The following is a 16,550-nucleotide window of genomic DNA, read 5'->3' on the forward strand; positions in this document are numbered from 1 at the left end:
CCCGCCCCACAGCGCCTCCCCGCCGGGCCCTCACCTGGCCTCTTCTTTTCCAGCAACAAACCCCTGATGATCATCCACCACTTGGAGGACTGCCCGCACAGCCAAGGTAATAATCCCTTCCCACTGAAAAAATAGATCATCCGGGTTTCAGTTTCTGAATAAACGCTGCTTAAAAAAAAAAAGAAAAAAGAAAAAAGAATCAGCCCCCATTCTGCGTGCTGAGTAAGCGCTAGCAAAACGCTGCCTTGCACCAGCGTGGGCAGCGTTCTTCAAGTCGCTGTCCCACAGACGTGCTTCCCAATTGCAGAAATAAAATGAAAATGGTAATTTAGTGTTGTGTGATACAGAATGGATACAGAAACAAGCACAAGTCAGCAGGTTTTGACCTGGGACATATCTGGTTTTGGTTGGTGTCAAAATCAGCCAAAACAAATAGCAAGATGAGGGGGAGTGACAAACAATGATTTATTGGGAAGGATGTGTTCAGCTCTCAGTATCGCCACCACTGAGACTGAATATGGCCAGGGACTAAATCAAATCAAACCAGGCTATGGCCAGGGACTAACCAGGCCGAGACAAAGCTCTTGCAGGAATTCTGGTGTTTCTGAACCTACCCGAGGCCAAATCCACACAGCAAGGCCTTCGCGTCCAGCTGTAGCTCCAGTAACTCCAGAAAGATCTTTGTACAAGCACTAAAATTCTTTCAAACAAACTGAAGTCCTACACACTGTGTTGTCAGTGCCTTCAGAGACAGAGCCAGAAGCTATGACAGTAGAAGAGCAGGTTTGAAGGGTCAAGTGCTCAAGTTCAAATTTAAGCAGACACATCCAAGAGTGAGCTGCACTATCTGAGGGAAGGAGGAACATTTTGTGCAATTATAATTACTCTTTACTGCAGAATATAAATTAATTTATCATCTTCCAGGGGAATGGACTTAAAATCTTCATTTGGTGTAACTGTAAACTAGGAATTCTCATTTTTACTCTGTTTCAATTTCTTTTTCAAGAACAGTATGTTTCAGGGGTGTATTTTTAACTTTCATTCTCATTTGTTTCCACTCTAGCTCTCAAGAAGGTCTTTGCTGAACATAAAGATATACAGAAATTGGCTGAAAAATTCATTCTCCTGAACCTTGTGGTAAATTGCTCCGTTAAACACCATTAAGTGAAAGCAATAAATTTATATTTTTAATTATGGCTTCTCTAGTTATAGTCAGTTTAATAGCTAGGGTTGACTAGGAAAATTGCCTTTGCTGAAGCATAATAGATTTAGTAATAAGTCTCTTTCATCTGTAGCTATTATAAATTCAAAATATGTGGGAATCTAGAATCTAATAATACCGTGAACTGTTATTATCAATTTGCAATTCCAGCTGTTGAAAGATTGCATCCCAGACAGGGAACCTCTTAACCTGCAAAATGTATTATTTGAGCCCTACTTCATAACATAAAGTACAATGAAGAAAAAAAAAATATTTCTGTAACATGCCCTCCTTGACTGGGAACCTTCTCTGTTTTCTTTAAGTATGAAACCACAGACAAGAATCTTGCACCTGATGGCCAGTATGTCCCTCGGATTTTGTTCATAGGTGAGTACACCTCAAGCACCAAAGCTGATCTCAGACCGAAGCCCCTGCTGTAACATGCATCTCACATCCTCGGGCTTATTAACAGCAATTTATGCCATGAGGAATACAAGATTTCCGGTTGGTTTTCTTGGATCAAGTTGCAAAGCATCTCCAGCTGGGTCATTAGCTCCACAGGTCCAGCATTTCTTCCTCATGGAATCTATGAATGTTGTATTTCCTTCCATCATGTCAGCAAAATGACATGATGCCACAGTCACCGAAATGGGTAGGCACTGGCTCAGCCCTGCTCATCCCTATTTCTCCTTAGAGTAGAAATCCTGTAAAACTGACAGGTTTCAGTTTGTTACACAATCTCAGACAATGCAGGAGCAGCAGTAACCCCAGATGCTCCAGAGGCCAATTTCTGAAGCTCAGTACTCAGTTCTGTGTTCCCCCAACCTGCACAAACCCTCTAAAGCATTTGTATTTTGGAGACATCTTAGTGGCCATGCACACACCCAGCAGTTCCCTCACCCAGAATAGATATGTAGCCTCACATATCATACACAGGCATCATTTACAAATACCTTTATAAAGCTAGGTCACGACAATTTTCAACAGACCAAAGCAACTGCCATATCCTTTATTATTTCTTTTCTAATAACATTTGTAGCCTGAAAGCAGCCTCAGCTTCTAGAATTAACTCAGGTACTACGCAGTGGCACAGGGTACAAAGCCGACCACCATTGACCAGAATTAAACCTGTCCCCTTCTTAATAAACCTACTTAAAACTGAAAGTCAGTGACTGTTTAGTCTTGGTTGTTCATGGAAGCAGATGTGTCTTGCAGAAACATTTGGAAGCAAGCAGCAGAAGTGCAAAGGTTTACTTCATTCTGCTTGAAGGTTAATCCTGTCCTCTACAGCTCCTCCCATTCTTGTTTTCCAGATCCTTCCCTGACTGTGAGAGCAGATATTACTGGAAGATACTCGAACCGTCTCTATGCCTATGAGCCCTCTGACATTTCATTGTGTAAGTAGGGTATGCAAATGGTCTGAAAGCAGTCGCATGTCTCATATGACATGGAGGAACATCAGGTATTAGACTCTTGTAATCAGGACTTGCTTAAAGATAGTTAACTAGGATTAAACTTGAACAGGGTGCTAGACTTAAACTAAGTGAGGTGAAGAGAATGATGGCAGAGCCCTGGAGCCTTAAACATCCATGTTTCAAAAGAGCATACAACAGTAGGAACTTGCATAATTCAGCAGCATTCCCTGTAAGCGACGGTGAAAATTCCTGCACACAAGCCCTGCTGGGCCAGGTCAGGAAACCACCTGGGAGCCACAGGGAGGAGCCGTTTGCTGCAGCCTTGCCCCCGTGCAGCACAGCTCCCATCTCTGCCCTGCCAAAACTGATGCATTTACCTTGACGGATGGATGCTGTCACCAGTCAAAACTAAACAGGTGACATTCACAAAGTGCTTGGAAGAACACAGTGCATCAGAATCCATATAGCAATAGGCATGTGAGCAAAAGCTTTGATAATATTTTCTCTACAGTATTTCTAGCTGCTGGCAGACAAAGTTGTAACAAAAATAACGTGTATTAATATTTCATTTCTAGTGTATTCAAATATGCAGAAAGCACTGAAGCTCCTGAAGACTGAACTGTAAGGGGAAGAAGGAAGCCCTTAAACACTATGAATTCTGATCTTCATCTCCTCTCCATTCACTGAAACTGGTGAAGAGACCATGTAAAGTGATACTTAGTGATGTGTAGTGCTGGTTTATATACATGAACACTACAGTTTTACATTAGCACTTTTGTACTGGGTAGCATTTTTCAAAGCTGGAAGCTTTTAGTTTAAGGCATACAGAGGGTACTGTATGATCCAACTGTAAAAATGATTTTTTTAAAAAAATAAATCCATTTCAAGTGTTTACATACAAGATCTTGTTGCATGTGGGTTTTTGTTGTTGTTTTGGGTTGCTTTGTTTTTCTTATCTATCATCATTAGAAATAATAAAATCACTGCGTTTCTTGTGACCACAGCTTGCAATTTTACATCTAAGCACTTTGGAAGGAAAAAGGCTCTTGAGGGTGAACCCTGGTCAGCAGCTCAGCCCCACAGAGCTGCTCACGCACTCTGTTCCAGAGGGATGAGAGAGAGAATCGGAAAGGTAAGAGTGAGAAAACTCATGGTTTAAGAAAAAGAGTTTAATAGGTAGAGCACAAGCCACACACACAAGCAAAAAAAACCAAAGAATTGATTCACTACTCCCCCTGGGCAGGCAAGTGTCTGGCCATCCCCAGGAGAGCAGGGCTCTCATCATGTGTAATGGGGACTTGGGAAGACAAACACTGTAACTCTGAATGTCCTCCCCTTCCTCCTCCTTCCCCCAGCTTTTATTGTCATATGGCAGGGAATATGCCTTTGGTCAGCTGGGTTGGCTATCCTAGCTGGGTCCTCTCCCAGCTTCTCCAGCACTCCCAGCCTGCTCACTGCTGGCATCATGTAAGAAGTAGAAAAGGCCCTGATTCTGTGTGTCAGCAATAACAACCATCCCTGTGTTACCAACACCATTTTCATCACAAACCCAAAGCATAGCACCCTGCAAACTACTACGAAGAAAATGACCCAGCCAAACCCATTACAGAAAAAGCACCTTTTCATCTCTGGTTTGAGGAGCTACCTAAGCCTGTCTTACCTCCATTTATTGTCCTGTAGCACGAGCCTACATCGAGGTCTCATTATCAGGCCATTCTTCACAGTTAGATAACAAGTAGTACAATTTTTTCCACAGAAGTACTTGAGACTTTAAAGTTTCTACATCAAAGCAGAAATTTGGTATTATTTTAAACTTCATACACGCTGGCCATAAGACTCCTTCCTCAATTTTTTACAGTAGTGTACAAAATACAGAGCCTGTATAAGCTAGGAAAATTAGCTGCTAAAGACAGGCACAAGATGACCAGAATCCTCTTGGCACATACTGAGAATGGCTGCTCAGCTGCTTAAACAGGACAGGATTTGGAAGAAATAAAACACCCAGCTGCATACATTTACATTACACTTCAGTGATAGTCTGAAGGCTCTTAAGGTCTTTCAGTACAGGAGTAGGCTCTTACACTGAATGTACAAGTATGTGCTTGAGGCAGACATTAACACTTGCCCACACAGGAAGCAGTAATTCACAGACCAAACGCCAGGAGATGGCGCTGACAGCAGATGCTGAAGACGGCTACACGGGAAGAGAAGCTGTCTTTAGCCAGTTCTTGACATCCCTCTAAGTTCAGTTTCATCTCTTCCCGTTTAAAACATCGAGTGAATTCCTTCTTTAGGGGCACTGGGCACATGAAGTCTCCAAGTTTTCTGTTGGGTACGTATTTCAACTTCCTTCTGCCTCTTTTGCAGGAGCAAGGAGGCATCTCCCTAGTAGAGGGGAAACTGCATGAGAACCTACTTCCACCTGCCCTCACCATCTCCCTTTCCACATCATTCATCTGCTGCATACCTTGGCAGATGGCCTAATATTCTTCCACTTTTCTTCCTGCAGAACCATCTTTCAGGCTACAGCAGCTGCCTAGCACACCAGAAGCAGGAACTGACTGAAGAGAAGGTGCAGTGCAGGTCTGCAACTCAGTGTGATTCTAAGCAAACTGAACATACAGAGTGTTATGCACTTTGGGTGGTTAGATGGCTGACATTTCAGCTGATGCTTCATTTACTTACATGCTGGAAGAGGGACCACGCTTTCCTTCAGTTGAGACAATACTTACTGCATTGCTAATCTATCTTTCTAACTTTGATTTTTTTAAAAAAAAAAAAAAACAGGAAAGAATAAAACTATTGGAAAACAAAACTTTGTTTTTGCTTTTTTTCCTCTTTTTCCACATCATTCAATCTCTCATGAAATCATGGGATGATAGAGGAATATACACTGCTGAATTATTACAATGATTTTACACCATCTCAAAAATGGCAGTACAACAACTGTCCAGATGTCAGGTTTCTCACATTACAGATGACAGACCACTATTGATTCCGATGTTGTGCAAATAACAAACTTCATTCACTTGTCAAATAAAATTTCAAGTTAATCAGCTGCAGATTACATTCTCCTGGTTTTCTTCATTCATTATTCTCAAGAGTGAAAATATCCATTAAAAATAACTGTTTTTATTTTCAGCAAACTACTAAAGCTACCAGAAAGCCAAAACAAACAGGGAAGGGGAGGGGTAAAGTCTACAGTAGTCATTAACATACACTTCCGTGCACTACAGAAAGGTTCTGTTCTACCTTTAGGTTCCATTTTTACCTTAAAAGGAAAGTAGGAGACCACTAGTAAGACAAAGTTGACTAGAGTTCATCCTAATCAAGCACAGTCCACCATATATTTTTATCATTTTAATGAGAAATCATGTGAATTTTTGTAATCAATGAACACGGCAGGAAATACTTTGGTTTTTTGGGTTCTTTTGAGGAGTCAGTAGTGCCATAAAACTCATTGTAGAGAGTTCATCACATCAATTACCAAAGTCTGAACAGAGTTATTTGATTGGCTCAGAGCAGCACTCTGGCTCTGCCCAGCTTCTGAATACACCCATCTACTTCAACATAAAGACTCTTAAAAGATAAATAGTGGGAAATTAAATATGACAACTACGGAATTTAATGGAAATTAAAGTTTTAATTTGGGTATGTGTAGGATCCCTATTATGGAGAAATACCAAACTATCTAGAATCAGTACTTTGAAGCAGAGGGTGCAGAGAGATGATTCAGTCCTTTATAAACTTATCAGAGAAATGCACTAGGGTTTGCACGAGGATCCTTTTGGTTCCTGTATCTATACGTCAGCCAGACTCCCAGAATCTGAAAACAAAACCCAAAGATATTATTAAGCAGAGGGTCTCCGCTCCATTTCCTGTAAGTTTCACAAAATTTATTTTAAACATGAAATCCTGATAACGAATATCCAGCACACAAGTTTAGTATATTTTACTGTTGCTAAAATTGCACAACCACACACCAGCTTTCTTAGAAAATAGGAAGCAACTTCTCAGAAAGAATTTGTACCTAGCAACAGAGAGGAAAAACAAAATGGCAAAATTATGTTCACAATGCAAAGCCAAATATTTTTCATAGGTATGTTTAGTGTTAAACTATTCTTCCCCCTCCCCAAATAAGAAATATTCATAAACCTGGTTTTAGCGTAATGGTAAACAAATCCTCCAAGTTGTTTCATTTTACAGTTACCATTTGACTACAAGGCTGTCTTTTTCTAGTATATTTTCATATCCTGTTGTTCCCCCAAACCACCTTTCCCTCCCCAAAAAAATTCCTAAACCAAAAAAAACCAGACTGTGTGTACACGTGGGAAGAACAGGGGAAGAAAGCAAAGTAATAACACTTTAATTACTTTCAGAGAATGGTAACAATGAATAAGTAACTTCCTGCAAAACAAAGTTCACAGCACCACATTTTAATGTAATATCTAGTTGAGGTTTGTCATCTAAATAACAAGGTTGCAAGAACTCCCAGTGTTGAATAAAGGCAAGCCCTCCTTTTGGCACACTTAAGCAAGTTGATAGCCTGGAAAAATTCAAACCAATTACTTGACTCTTGAGATAGTACTGAGAGTTCCTGTAGTAAAACCTCTAAAATTATTTGCTTCACAGAACAAAGCATTGAAAGGGGGAGAAGGGGAAGCACTCAGGTTTTTACTCTCCTACTCACTCACCTCTGTGAAACTGAAGAAGAGTCCTATGCCTCCAACAAATCTCAGCACCATGCCAGAATATTCTTCTATTATCGGTGCACATGGTTGACACTGGTGACTTTTAAGACAACCCTGCAGCAGAGAGAGAACTGCACTCAATTTTCTGATAACTATTGTTTGGAAACATCCAGTTAGCTTTATAAACAACTGCCAGCCATGGACAAAACTCTAGCACTTTTAAGAGACTCCAAAAAAAAACCCCCAAGTATATAAATGACAATGGAGAATAACCTTTGTGGGGTGCTATGTGATTACACTTCCAGTAAGTTAACTAAAGAGCTTAGTATCATTGTAACAACTACCTTACACATTTCTCAAAAAAACTATGCTTTCTGCATCTACAAAACCAGTTGTACATATGTGAACAAACACAATGAAGTTTAAGATTTTTTATGCTTGAAGAACTTACAGAGGAGCAGGTTTCATTTGGATCAAAAACTCTGTATCCACAACAATTCAGATTTCTCTCAATATCTGCTCTTGCACTGTTAGTGTTATTCCATCCCACCTCCAGAAGTTGACTCTACAAGGCATAAGCAAATACATAGTACGTTAATTGAACTGTTCTGCATTTTATTGGAAACCAACATACTAGGCCAAGTCGGTAATTTCTTAACTAAAACCTTCAGATCCTAAACTCTAACAGACTAAAATATTAAAGAATGACCTGAATGTTCAAACAGTGTGTGTAGCTAATGAAACAGCAGCACCTTCATGGTTGTAGTTTATTTTCTTCCTTTCTTTTTCCTAAAATACATTAAGAGCGACAGTAATGGGCCATGCAACTAATGTAGCTGGGACTGCTCAAACTTCAGTGTGCTTACATGTAGGAAGCTGATTACACAGTAAGAGTTAGTCTCCATGCCCCATGGAAGCTGGTTTTACTTTCACACTTAAGGGTCACCTCTGTTCCTAACACAGTCAGGACCTTTTCAGTTATACAAGAACAATTCAGTGGCTTTATCATCTTTACATTATGATTGTTGCAGATTCCACCAGCTTATCTGGAATTGCTGAACATATGATATAGTCACGATATCATGCTGCTACACTTGTGACCACAAACCTACACAGGAAGCTTAAAAAAAAAAAAAAAAAAAAAAAGGCAGCTGAAAGTAATTTTAGAACCTGGATGTATTTCTTTCTCACTACCACAGTCAAGCACTGCCTAAGGGCTAGTCATTATTTAAAAGAATAATGCTGATTTTCTTGAAATGTGCTCTTCCCCATTTTGAGGAAGACTACATATGCATATATATAAAAATATGTGTATGTGTATGTACTGTATATTTATATAGTTATGCTACAGATTACCTGAGAAGTCAGGAAACTTTTCTTACCTGCTGTTCCTTGTTTAGTGCCAAACATGCACAGGAGACAGAAAACTGGACAATAAAGACTAGCAAAAGAATAATCACGTACTGGAAATAGCAGTTAAGGATATACACTCGAATTAATTTTGCTTTTATAACACATATGCCTAAAGGTACTCCTTATTTCATTGGATAACAGTAAGTCCTTTAAAACAAAATAACTACAGCTGTAAATTCTGACTGGATGTGGAAACGATGATGTAAATAATGTTCCCAGAATCCAATCACCACATATTATCTCTCCTTGGCTACTACTATACATAGCTGGTATTTCTGGGTTAGGTGTTTCTTGCCTAGCAAGACAACATGAGCAGAGAAGTTACTAAAAAGAGCTTTGAGAAAGAAAAATCTACAGACAATTTCTCCGGCTCTAAGGGCTCAGGTAATTCAAAGATACTTCATTTAAAGCTGCAAAGAAAATGCTTTCCAGGGCATTGCATATTCAGAACATTTTTTTTCTGCAATTACATGGTCTTGTAATTAACTACAAATTATAACTTTGGCCTAGACTTATAAAAAAGTGAAAGTTGCTTTTGGAACACAGCCTCACACACTTTTGGACTAATGCACCTGAAAACAGTACAAAAGAAAAACAACCAACGCTGATGCTAAAGATCATGTTCTGAAAGCCATCTACAGAATTTGGCTGCTGTGTTCAGAAGCAGATACTTGTCTCACACAATTAAACTGCTTGCAAAGTGGAGGTCACAATGTAATTATAGACCACAACCAGAAAAATAAGCACTTTATCTGATGAATCTCTTTTTTCATCCAAACATCCATTTTGTTATGCAAGGCAGCGCCACAAACTGCTTACTCAGCGTCAGTAAGCATAAAGGGGCAAAGCACACTGAGAAGGCCTGTGCTCATTTCTAGTCTGGTTTTGCAATTAAAGTCTAGGTATGACAAGAAAGTGTTTCTTGACAGCCTGTATTACCTAGTGTGCTCCCCTGCCAGCTAGAACCAGCTCACTATCTGGAAGTATCACCTTTCTCTGCTGTTAAACATTAATAGTTCACGTACTCTAGCTTGGTGTAGGGTTGAGCACACAGTAAGAGGCACCTGTGACACAGCAATCCACCATTAAAAGCTCACAAAAAATTAAAATTTTAATTTTCAAAAAGAGTAGACGTGAATAACTGTCTTCAGAGGACAAACAAGGGAGAGAAAAAGGAAGATGGAATAAAGTTAAATGGGAAGAAAGTTTAATTTAGACTACACTTGACCAAAATAAAACTGTGAGTTTCTGTTCTGTTTCTGAAGCACCTTCCAAGTTAGCCTCAGGTGACAGAGCAGGTTTTTTTACAGGGCTTGAACCAAGTTGCAATCCATGTAATGCATCAGAAGGATACAAAGAACAGCCATACTTGATGATGTTTCACTGCACCAATCAATCCCACTAAAGCAATAAGGAAGAGGAAGATTCCTACTGCAATTGCCACTCCAACCACTCTGAAACTAGAGATGAGGCCGAAGCCGATTCCCCACGCCGCAATCCCAATCAGCAGCAGGCTTACCAGCTGGAGGGAACAGAAAACAAGAAGTTAGTCTGCATAGTAAAAGAGGCTCAAACTACACACTGCTACATAATTTACATTGAAGTTGGTTTTACAAAGTACAATTTTTCTTTCCGGTGCAAAGAGAAGCACAATCCTATACAAACTAGTCCTCCTCTACTTCATCATAGAGGTAACTTCAATTCCAGATGTTTTAAGGCACACCTATTCTTCAGCGCTGTTATAGTGCAGCTGTTACAACTTAATCTACCTAAAAGTCAAATCATGTCACATTACCTGTGACTGACTAGAGACACTGAAGTATCAATTGTAACAGAATTGACAAATAAGCTAAAAATCATTGGCTTTAATTCACAGCATAGAATAAGAATGAAAATTCTAGCTGTTTTCTGAAACATAGGCAGCGTATTTAAAGAAAGTAGGATATACAGCTCCACAACTCCGACCGTGTGAAAAAAGTGCACTTTGCCAAAACTTACCATAACCAGGAATACAGCTGTATTAATTAGAAGCTCCTACAGAGATGATGATACAACAGGTAACAAGGTCACACAAAAAATACTTTTTAGATCTGCATCTCAAGGACTTCATGTAGTTAAAAAAAAAAAAAAAAAAAGGTGCTCTGCCTCTGCTATGTATCTCTTCAGGAAGAAAACAACTCTACTATGAAATCAGTCTTATGTCAATACCCAAAAACACTCTTACACTGTTTCCCTCATTTTAAAGATGGCATTAAGAGAAGGCAGGCAGAATCTGTTTCAGTTAGTTTACTGGGATTTATTGTTTCTATGGGCAGGAAACTCCAGCCTTTCCTGTTCCCATGCCAAAAACACAGAACAACAAAAAAAATCCACCATGAAAAGCTGCAGAGGACTCTGTAATGAGGTACAGCAGGAGGGAAGCAGCAGACAAAGCCAGCTCAGCTGTCCAATACACAAGATGCCCAATGTTCTCTTGTTTCAGAGAGTTCAACCTACCTGTAACTCACTGCCCATCACGTTCTCTGCTAAGGAACACCAATTCCACATTTTGGGAAGTTTTAACTTCCCAAAACCCTGACCTCACCAAGAAATAACCAGAAGTTGTATCATTATTAAAAAACAAAACAACACCACAACAAACAAACAAAACAAACCCAAACAGGAAGCACTTGGTCTAGTCCAGCTACTTGGCTTTATTTGACAACAAATACAGAACTAGCACTTACACTTGCTCATCAGTTTCCATTCATACAAGACATACTTGGTGACATTTTGCTGCATATCCAGAGGGGTGAAGGGAAAAAACAAAAAATATTTCCAACTTATCTTTTCAGCACACTCACCCTACAGCTGAGCATTTTTGCGGGTTTTAATACCAACTCTGTCTGTATGTCTGAAGACTGACCTATCTAATGCTGCTTTTGAAACATGGAAATCTAAAATAACAGCAAGAAAGCTAGCAAAACAAACAGTGATACTCATCAAGATGGAAACACAGTGGGCATTGTTTTTCACGTTTTCACAAAAGAACATATCTCAAAAAACATTTTTACCAATCCAGAAATTTGAGAGTGAAAGCAGCAGGATATTTATCATACCTATGCATCTCTTACCATATAAAGATTCAAAAGACTGATATAAAATTCAAAGGAGTTGATCAATCCCAGTAGAGTTTTAGGATTAATTCACATTTGTCTTTGTTTCTCTTAAACAGAAAGCCTTAATCATTACATTTATTTAAAACCAAAACATAGGGCCAAGATATGGGTGTAAGTTACAGAGAGGGAAAGAAAAATAAAACAAAAAGCCTTGGCTCTGCCACATACATTTTCTGAGTGCATGCTGCACAAGGCTATAAACTTCCTGAGGTTATCATATTGAGAATTAGCTAATCGGTGAAGTGCAAAATCTACCTGTTGTGATCTATGACCACTCACTTTATTACATTGTCTAGTACCACTGGCAAGATTTATTTTTCCATTTAAGTTTCAAAAGTGGAAAAATAAAAGAAATCACATAAACCAATTTCCAGTCAGAACGTGCTGGCTGATGTCCCATGTTTTGTATCAGCTCCTAAGCACTGAACTCACACTTCTACCACACAGCTCTTCAAAGTGTTACAAAAATTTCTCAAACTCAATGTCAACTTTCAATTTCACAAAGAAAAGCAGAAGAAACATTGCTCCTAGTGATTTTCACCAGTACTTCTTTCTTCTGCCTGAACTATGACTGCAAATCTTTATTTTCACCAGTCTGCCTCCAGGATATCAATATGTGGTTTTGTTCAGCTCTTTGCTCCTTTCATAAGAGGTCTGAAACTACTAGATTAGATGAGCTTTATTCTTAGGGGTATCAAAACAAAAAGAAAAGACCTAAAACTCTGTGCCTAAAACACCTACTGGATAAGCACAGTGTGTGAGCTGCAGGTTACTGATTACTGCTTGCTGCTGTTAGTCACCTCAGCTTACATCATTCTGATAATATGTACATGCTGTTAGTGTATATGGAATTAAGTTATTACCATGTCCCCCTGGACCAAAAAGCTTTTCTGGTAGAAACAGCCACATACTGAATCTGGAGCTGCTATGGTTTTCAAGTGGAAGAAGAGCCCCTCTGCCTTTCAAATCCACCATTGAACCTTAGATGTTCAGGAATCAGGCGATTTGCTTTGAAAAATAAAATAGTTTGTCTTTTGATCACATTCTAGTTTTAAAGCCAGCAGTCTCATTTTGAAGCCTCACCTCCATACTCCCAAGGCTATATTTTCTCTTCTTTCACATGACAAAGTTTGCCAGATGTTTGAAGGACAATGGACATTTGGTATGATTACAGATCCATGCCACTGGGCTCTGGTTCACAAGCTATGTCAAAACGCTGTAACCAGTCAGGCAGACACAGGATTGGGATTGAAGTACCTATCAGCTGCTCCAACTTTGGCCACTTAAAATTGTGGAAAACTGACTCTGGTTTACAAAATTGAAATGGAGACTGTTTACAAACCATTCCAGAAGCAGATTTAGTACTAGGTTCCTGACCCCTCTGCATGTTGACTGAAAGATGAAATTATGGTTATTCCTTTATTTTCAGGTTTGGATTGGACTGAATGTTGAAAAATAAAACTATACATATATATAGATTTATAGTACCATAATGTGAAAAACCGAAGTACACACACAATACTACAAACAGGAAAAATAGCTTAAGATGTTTTGGGAAAAGGTTTTACAAGTCTGTAAAACAATATAAGGGTCATAGCGTTAGGTGCTGTTTAGCCACTAGAAGCGACTACTCAAGTGTGCTTATTCCAGTGGTTTGAAACAAAGAGTTAGACTTAGTATTTCTAAAAGTGAAGCTTCTGAGACTTTGTAGTAAAATGTACTTTAATTAATGACCCTAACTACTTTTAAATGAGTAAAAGGTATTTTCTGAACAGACAAGATTTACCTATTGAAAAAGTCACCTATTTCTGTTAAATAAAGGGAAAAGGACTTTCTACGGCGCTTCTGAATGTCACATTCTACTGAAACTACTTTGGATGACTGAAGTACAGTACTCAACTCCATTCTACCCACACGAGCTTACTAACAAAGCTAGCCTTTGTTACTAACATTTCAAATATTTGCTTGATAAATCTACCAGAAATACATGAAATCAGAGTCTAGTTTGTGCTGATTGAGACTAATCTGGTTTCCCACAGTAATCTCATTAGTAAACTGAGAAGGCATGGGTTGGAGAAATGACCTGTTAGACTGCATGACAACAGCCTGGACTCCTGAGCTTAAAGGGTAGTTAGTAATTGACAACTCAGCACCCAGCCAGGAGCTGATAAGGAGCACCACAAAGGCTGACATGGGCCAACATTATACAGTACCTTCATCAATAACCTGAGTGATAACACAGAATGAATCCTCAGAAAAATTGTGGATGACACTAAACAAGGAAGAGTGATTGACTCTCCAAACTGAGATTCAGCTCAGATGGCTCTTAATAAACTTGAGGAATAAGCCAAGAGGAACCTCATGAAGTGCAAAATCCTGCACCTGGGGTGCTGCAGTGGAGCCTGGGAACAGACCGGTTGAACAACAGCCTTACTGGGAGAGACCTGGAAATCATACTGGCTGCCAAGCTGAATATGAGCCAAGAGCCTGCTCTCACTGCAAACAGGGAAAGCCAAGAGGAGTCCAATCAAAGGAAACTCAATGCTGGTGAGACTGTAGCTCAAATACGGTGTTCTATTTCAAGCCCCCCAGGTTGAAAAGGAATTTGAGAACCCGCAAACAAGTCATCAAAACAGCCTGGAACCTTGAGGATGATGTTTGAGAAGCAGGTGATGAAGCTCAGTTTGTTCAGTTTGACAAAGAGGCAGCCTAGGAATAATCTAATAGCAACTGGATCTGAAGACGCATTAAAAAAAAAACAGGGGCAAACTCTTCTCAGTATTAAGCAACCACAAAACAAGACGCAACAACCACAAGTAACAGACTGGGAGGTTCTGACTGGATGTTAGGAAAAAAAAAAAAATCTGCAAAGTGTTTTGGTGCTGTACTTAGAGAGGTGATAATCTTTGTTGTCCGGTGTTTTCAAGACTCAGTAGACAAAGCCACAGCTAGGGAACATGTTACTTGTGATCCTGCGCTGGGCAAGAGCCTGGACAGATGAGCTCCAGAAGTCCCTTCTGGCCATCACCCACACACACCATAGCCAGCTCTTCCACTACAGAAACTCTGTCATTCTCCAAACCAAAAATCAATTAAGGGACAGATTCAGCCATTACCAAGGACTCTTCTATCTTGGAGCTGTCTAGCTCATTAAATAGAGACTACCATCAGCTCCTAAACCCCCTATCAACAAAACACCTTCTTAGAAGCAATAAGGTCTCTCAAAAACACAAGTCTTGTTCTCAGAAGTGATTTAAGAAGCCCTCTTCACTTCAGGCATGTTTACATAGAAAGCCAACAGGCATTAAGAGCAGAAGAGTTCATCACAATCTCAAGTTAGAGCAATCTGTCTCACAGAAAGATGCTATCAGCACATACTGTTCATAAACCAGAAAAGCAACACAGGGTCATGGGGGTGGGGGGGGGAGGATGACAGCTAGTATTTTAAATGTAATATCCTCATTTACTAAATATCTTCTCCAACAATACAAACTCAAGCAACCTTATGTAAAAAGCACACATGCAAACACAGGCTTAGCATAAGTTACCATATAAACTCATCAATTTGAAATTAGCTAAGTGCTTTTCCCAGAACAAACCTGCAAGTAGCACAAATACTAAGTGAAGGTCAGTAGTTTTCACGATGAGATTAAGTACTTTTTCTATGAAGCACAAAAAAAAAAAAAAAAAAAAAAGAAAATTAAGCATATTGCCAATAGACAAGATATTACTTCAATGTCAGTACCTGTATAAGAAAAATTTTTGGGATTTTTAACTTCAAGATCAGTGGAATAGCTCAGACTCTATTTGCTAACACACATATATACACATACACATTTGAACTTCAGAGATGTTTCAGAAATAGCTTACAGATGAAGAATTTTTTTGTCACAGAGGTGAAGTCATCACAAGTTTCATTGTCCTGTTCTCCATGTAACTTACTAACATGATTAAAGCATTAACCTTTACAGCACTTGTCGGGGTTCTCTTTCTCTTTACTGCTGCATAAATTACTACTTCTACAAAAAAATCCCCCCAAACCCAAAACCAACTCCTAATTTACTCCGTTCTTTAAATCCAAGCACACAGCTGCTCATTTCCCCTCACTCCTGTACTGGAACAATACATTTCTTTTCACATTTACCCCATGTGCACTTATCCACAAGCTTACAGTCTACAGGACAAAAAGAAACCAAGATATGACAAGTTATTTCTCTAAACATTACCCCTGAGAAACAATTCAAATGCCAAAACCAGTTCCTCCTTGCTTCAACAGCAAGATCAGCTGTTCTAACTAGCAACTCTTCAGCATTTCAGCTACCTTGGACTGCTCACCAGGAAGTCAGTCCTATGCAGACCTTAAGCGTTCCCACTTGTTTGCTTGTAGCTTCAGCACAAAAAGGAGTTACTAAAAACTGCATTTCAGAACTTAAATTTCAAAAAATGCAGCCTTACCACTCTGAGGTAAAGAGCATATACAGTATTTACATTGATACCAGCAAAGGAAATATTTACAGAATAGCTGTCAGGCTGGATATGCAACAGGAACTAAAACCAGAGAGATTATACACATGACAAAACACAGACTGGTGCTGGGGCAAACTCTTGGCACTGCACTCCCAAATGCTGACCAGAGACCACCAGACAGCAAACAGCAGCTTATTTACTGGTC

General features: G+C 39.4%; 2 protein-coding genes across 2 annotated transcripts; one reads left to right on the top strand and one right to left on the bottom strand.

Moving 5' to 3' along the window:
* Window positions 1–6: 6 nt before the first annotated feature.
* Window positions 7–3,517, top strand: LOC103778934 (anterior gradient protein 2 homolog). Its single transcript, XM_008946552.1, has 5 exons — window positions 7–106; window positions 1,064–1,137; window positions 1,525–1,588; window positions 2,515–2,598; window positions 3,192–3,517. The coding sequence occupies exons 1-5, from the start codon at window positions 67–69 to the stop codon at window positions 3,239–3,241; spliced, it is 312 nt and encodes a 103-aa protein (XP_008944800.1). The 5' UTR covers window positions 7–66; the 3' UTR covers window positions 3,242–3,517.
* Window positions 3,518–5,971: 2,454 nt separating this feature from the next.
* Window positions 5,972–11,234, bottom strand: TSPAN13 (tetraspanin 13). The gene is made up of 6 exons (XM_008946553.1): window positions 11,217–11,234; window positions 10,075–10,242; window positions 8,690–8,770; window positions 7,759–7,872; window positions 7,311–7,421; window positions 5,972–6,442 (listed from the first exon to the last, which is right to left on the bottom strand). Exons 1-6 carry the CDS (start codon window positions 11,232–11,234, stop codon window positions 6,368–6,370), a joined length of 567 nt encoding a protein of 188 aa, XP_008944801.1. The 3' UTR covers window positions 5,972–6,367.
* Between the last annotated feature and the right edge of the window lie 5,316 nt (window positions 11,235–16,550).

The sequence above is a fragment of the Merops nubicus genome, unplaced genomic scaffold, assembly GCF_000691845.1.
Source record: "Merops nubicus isolate BGI_N331 unplaced genomic scaffold, ASM69184v1 Scaffold23188, whole genome shotgun sequence".
Taxonomy (NCBI): domain Eukaryota; kingdom Metazoa; phylum Chordata; class Aves; order Coraciiformes; family Meropidae; genus Merops; species Merops nubicus.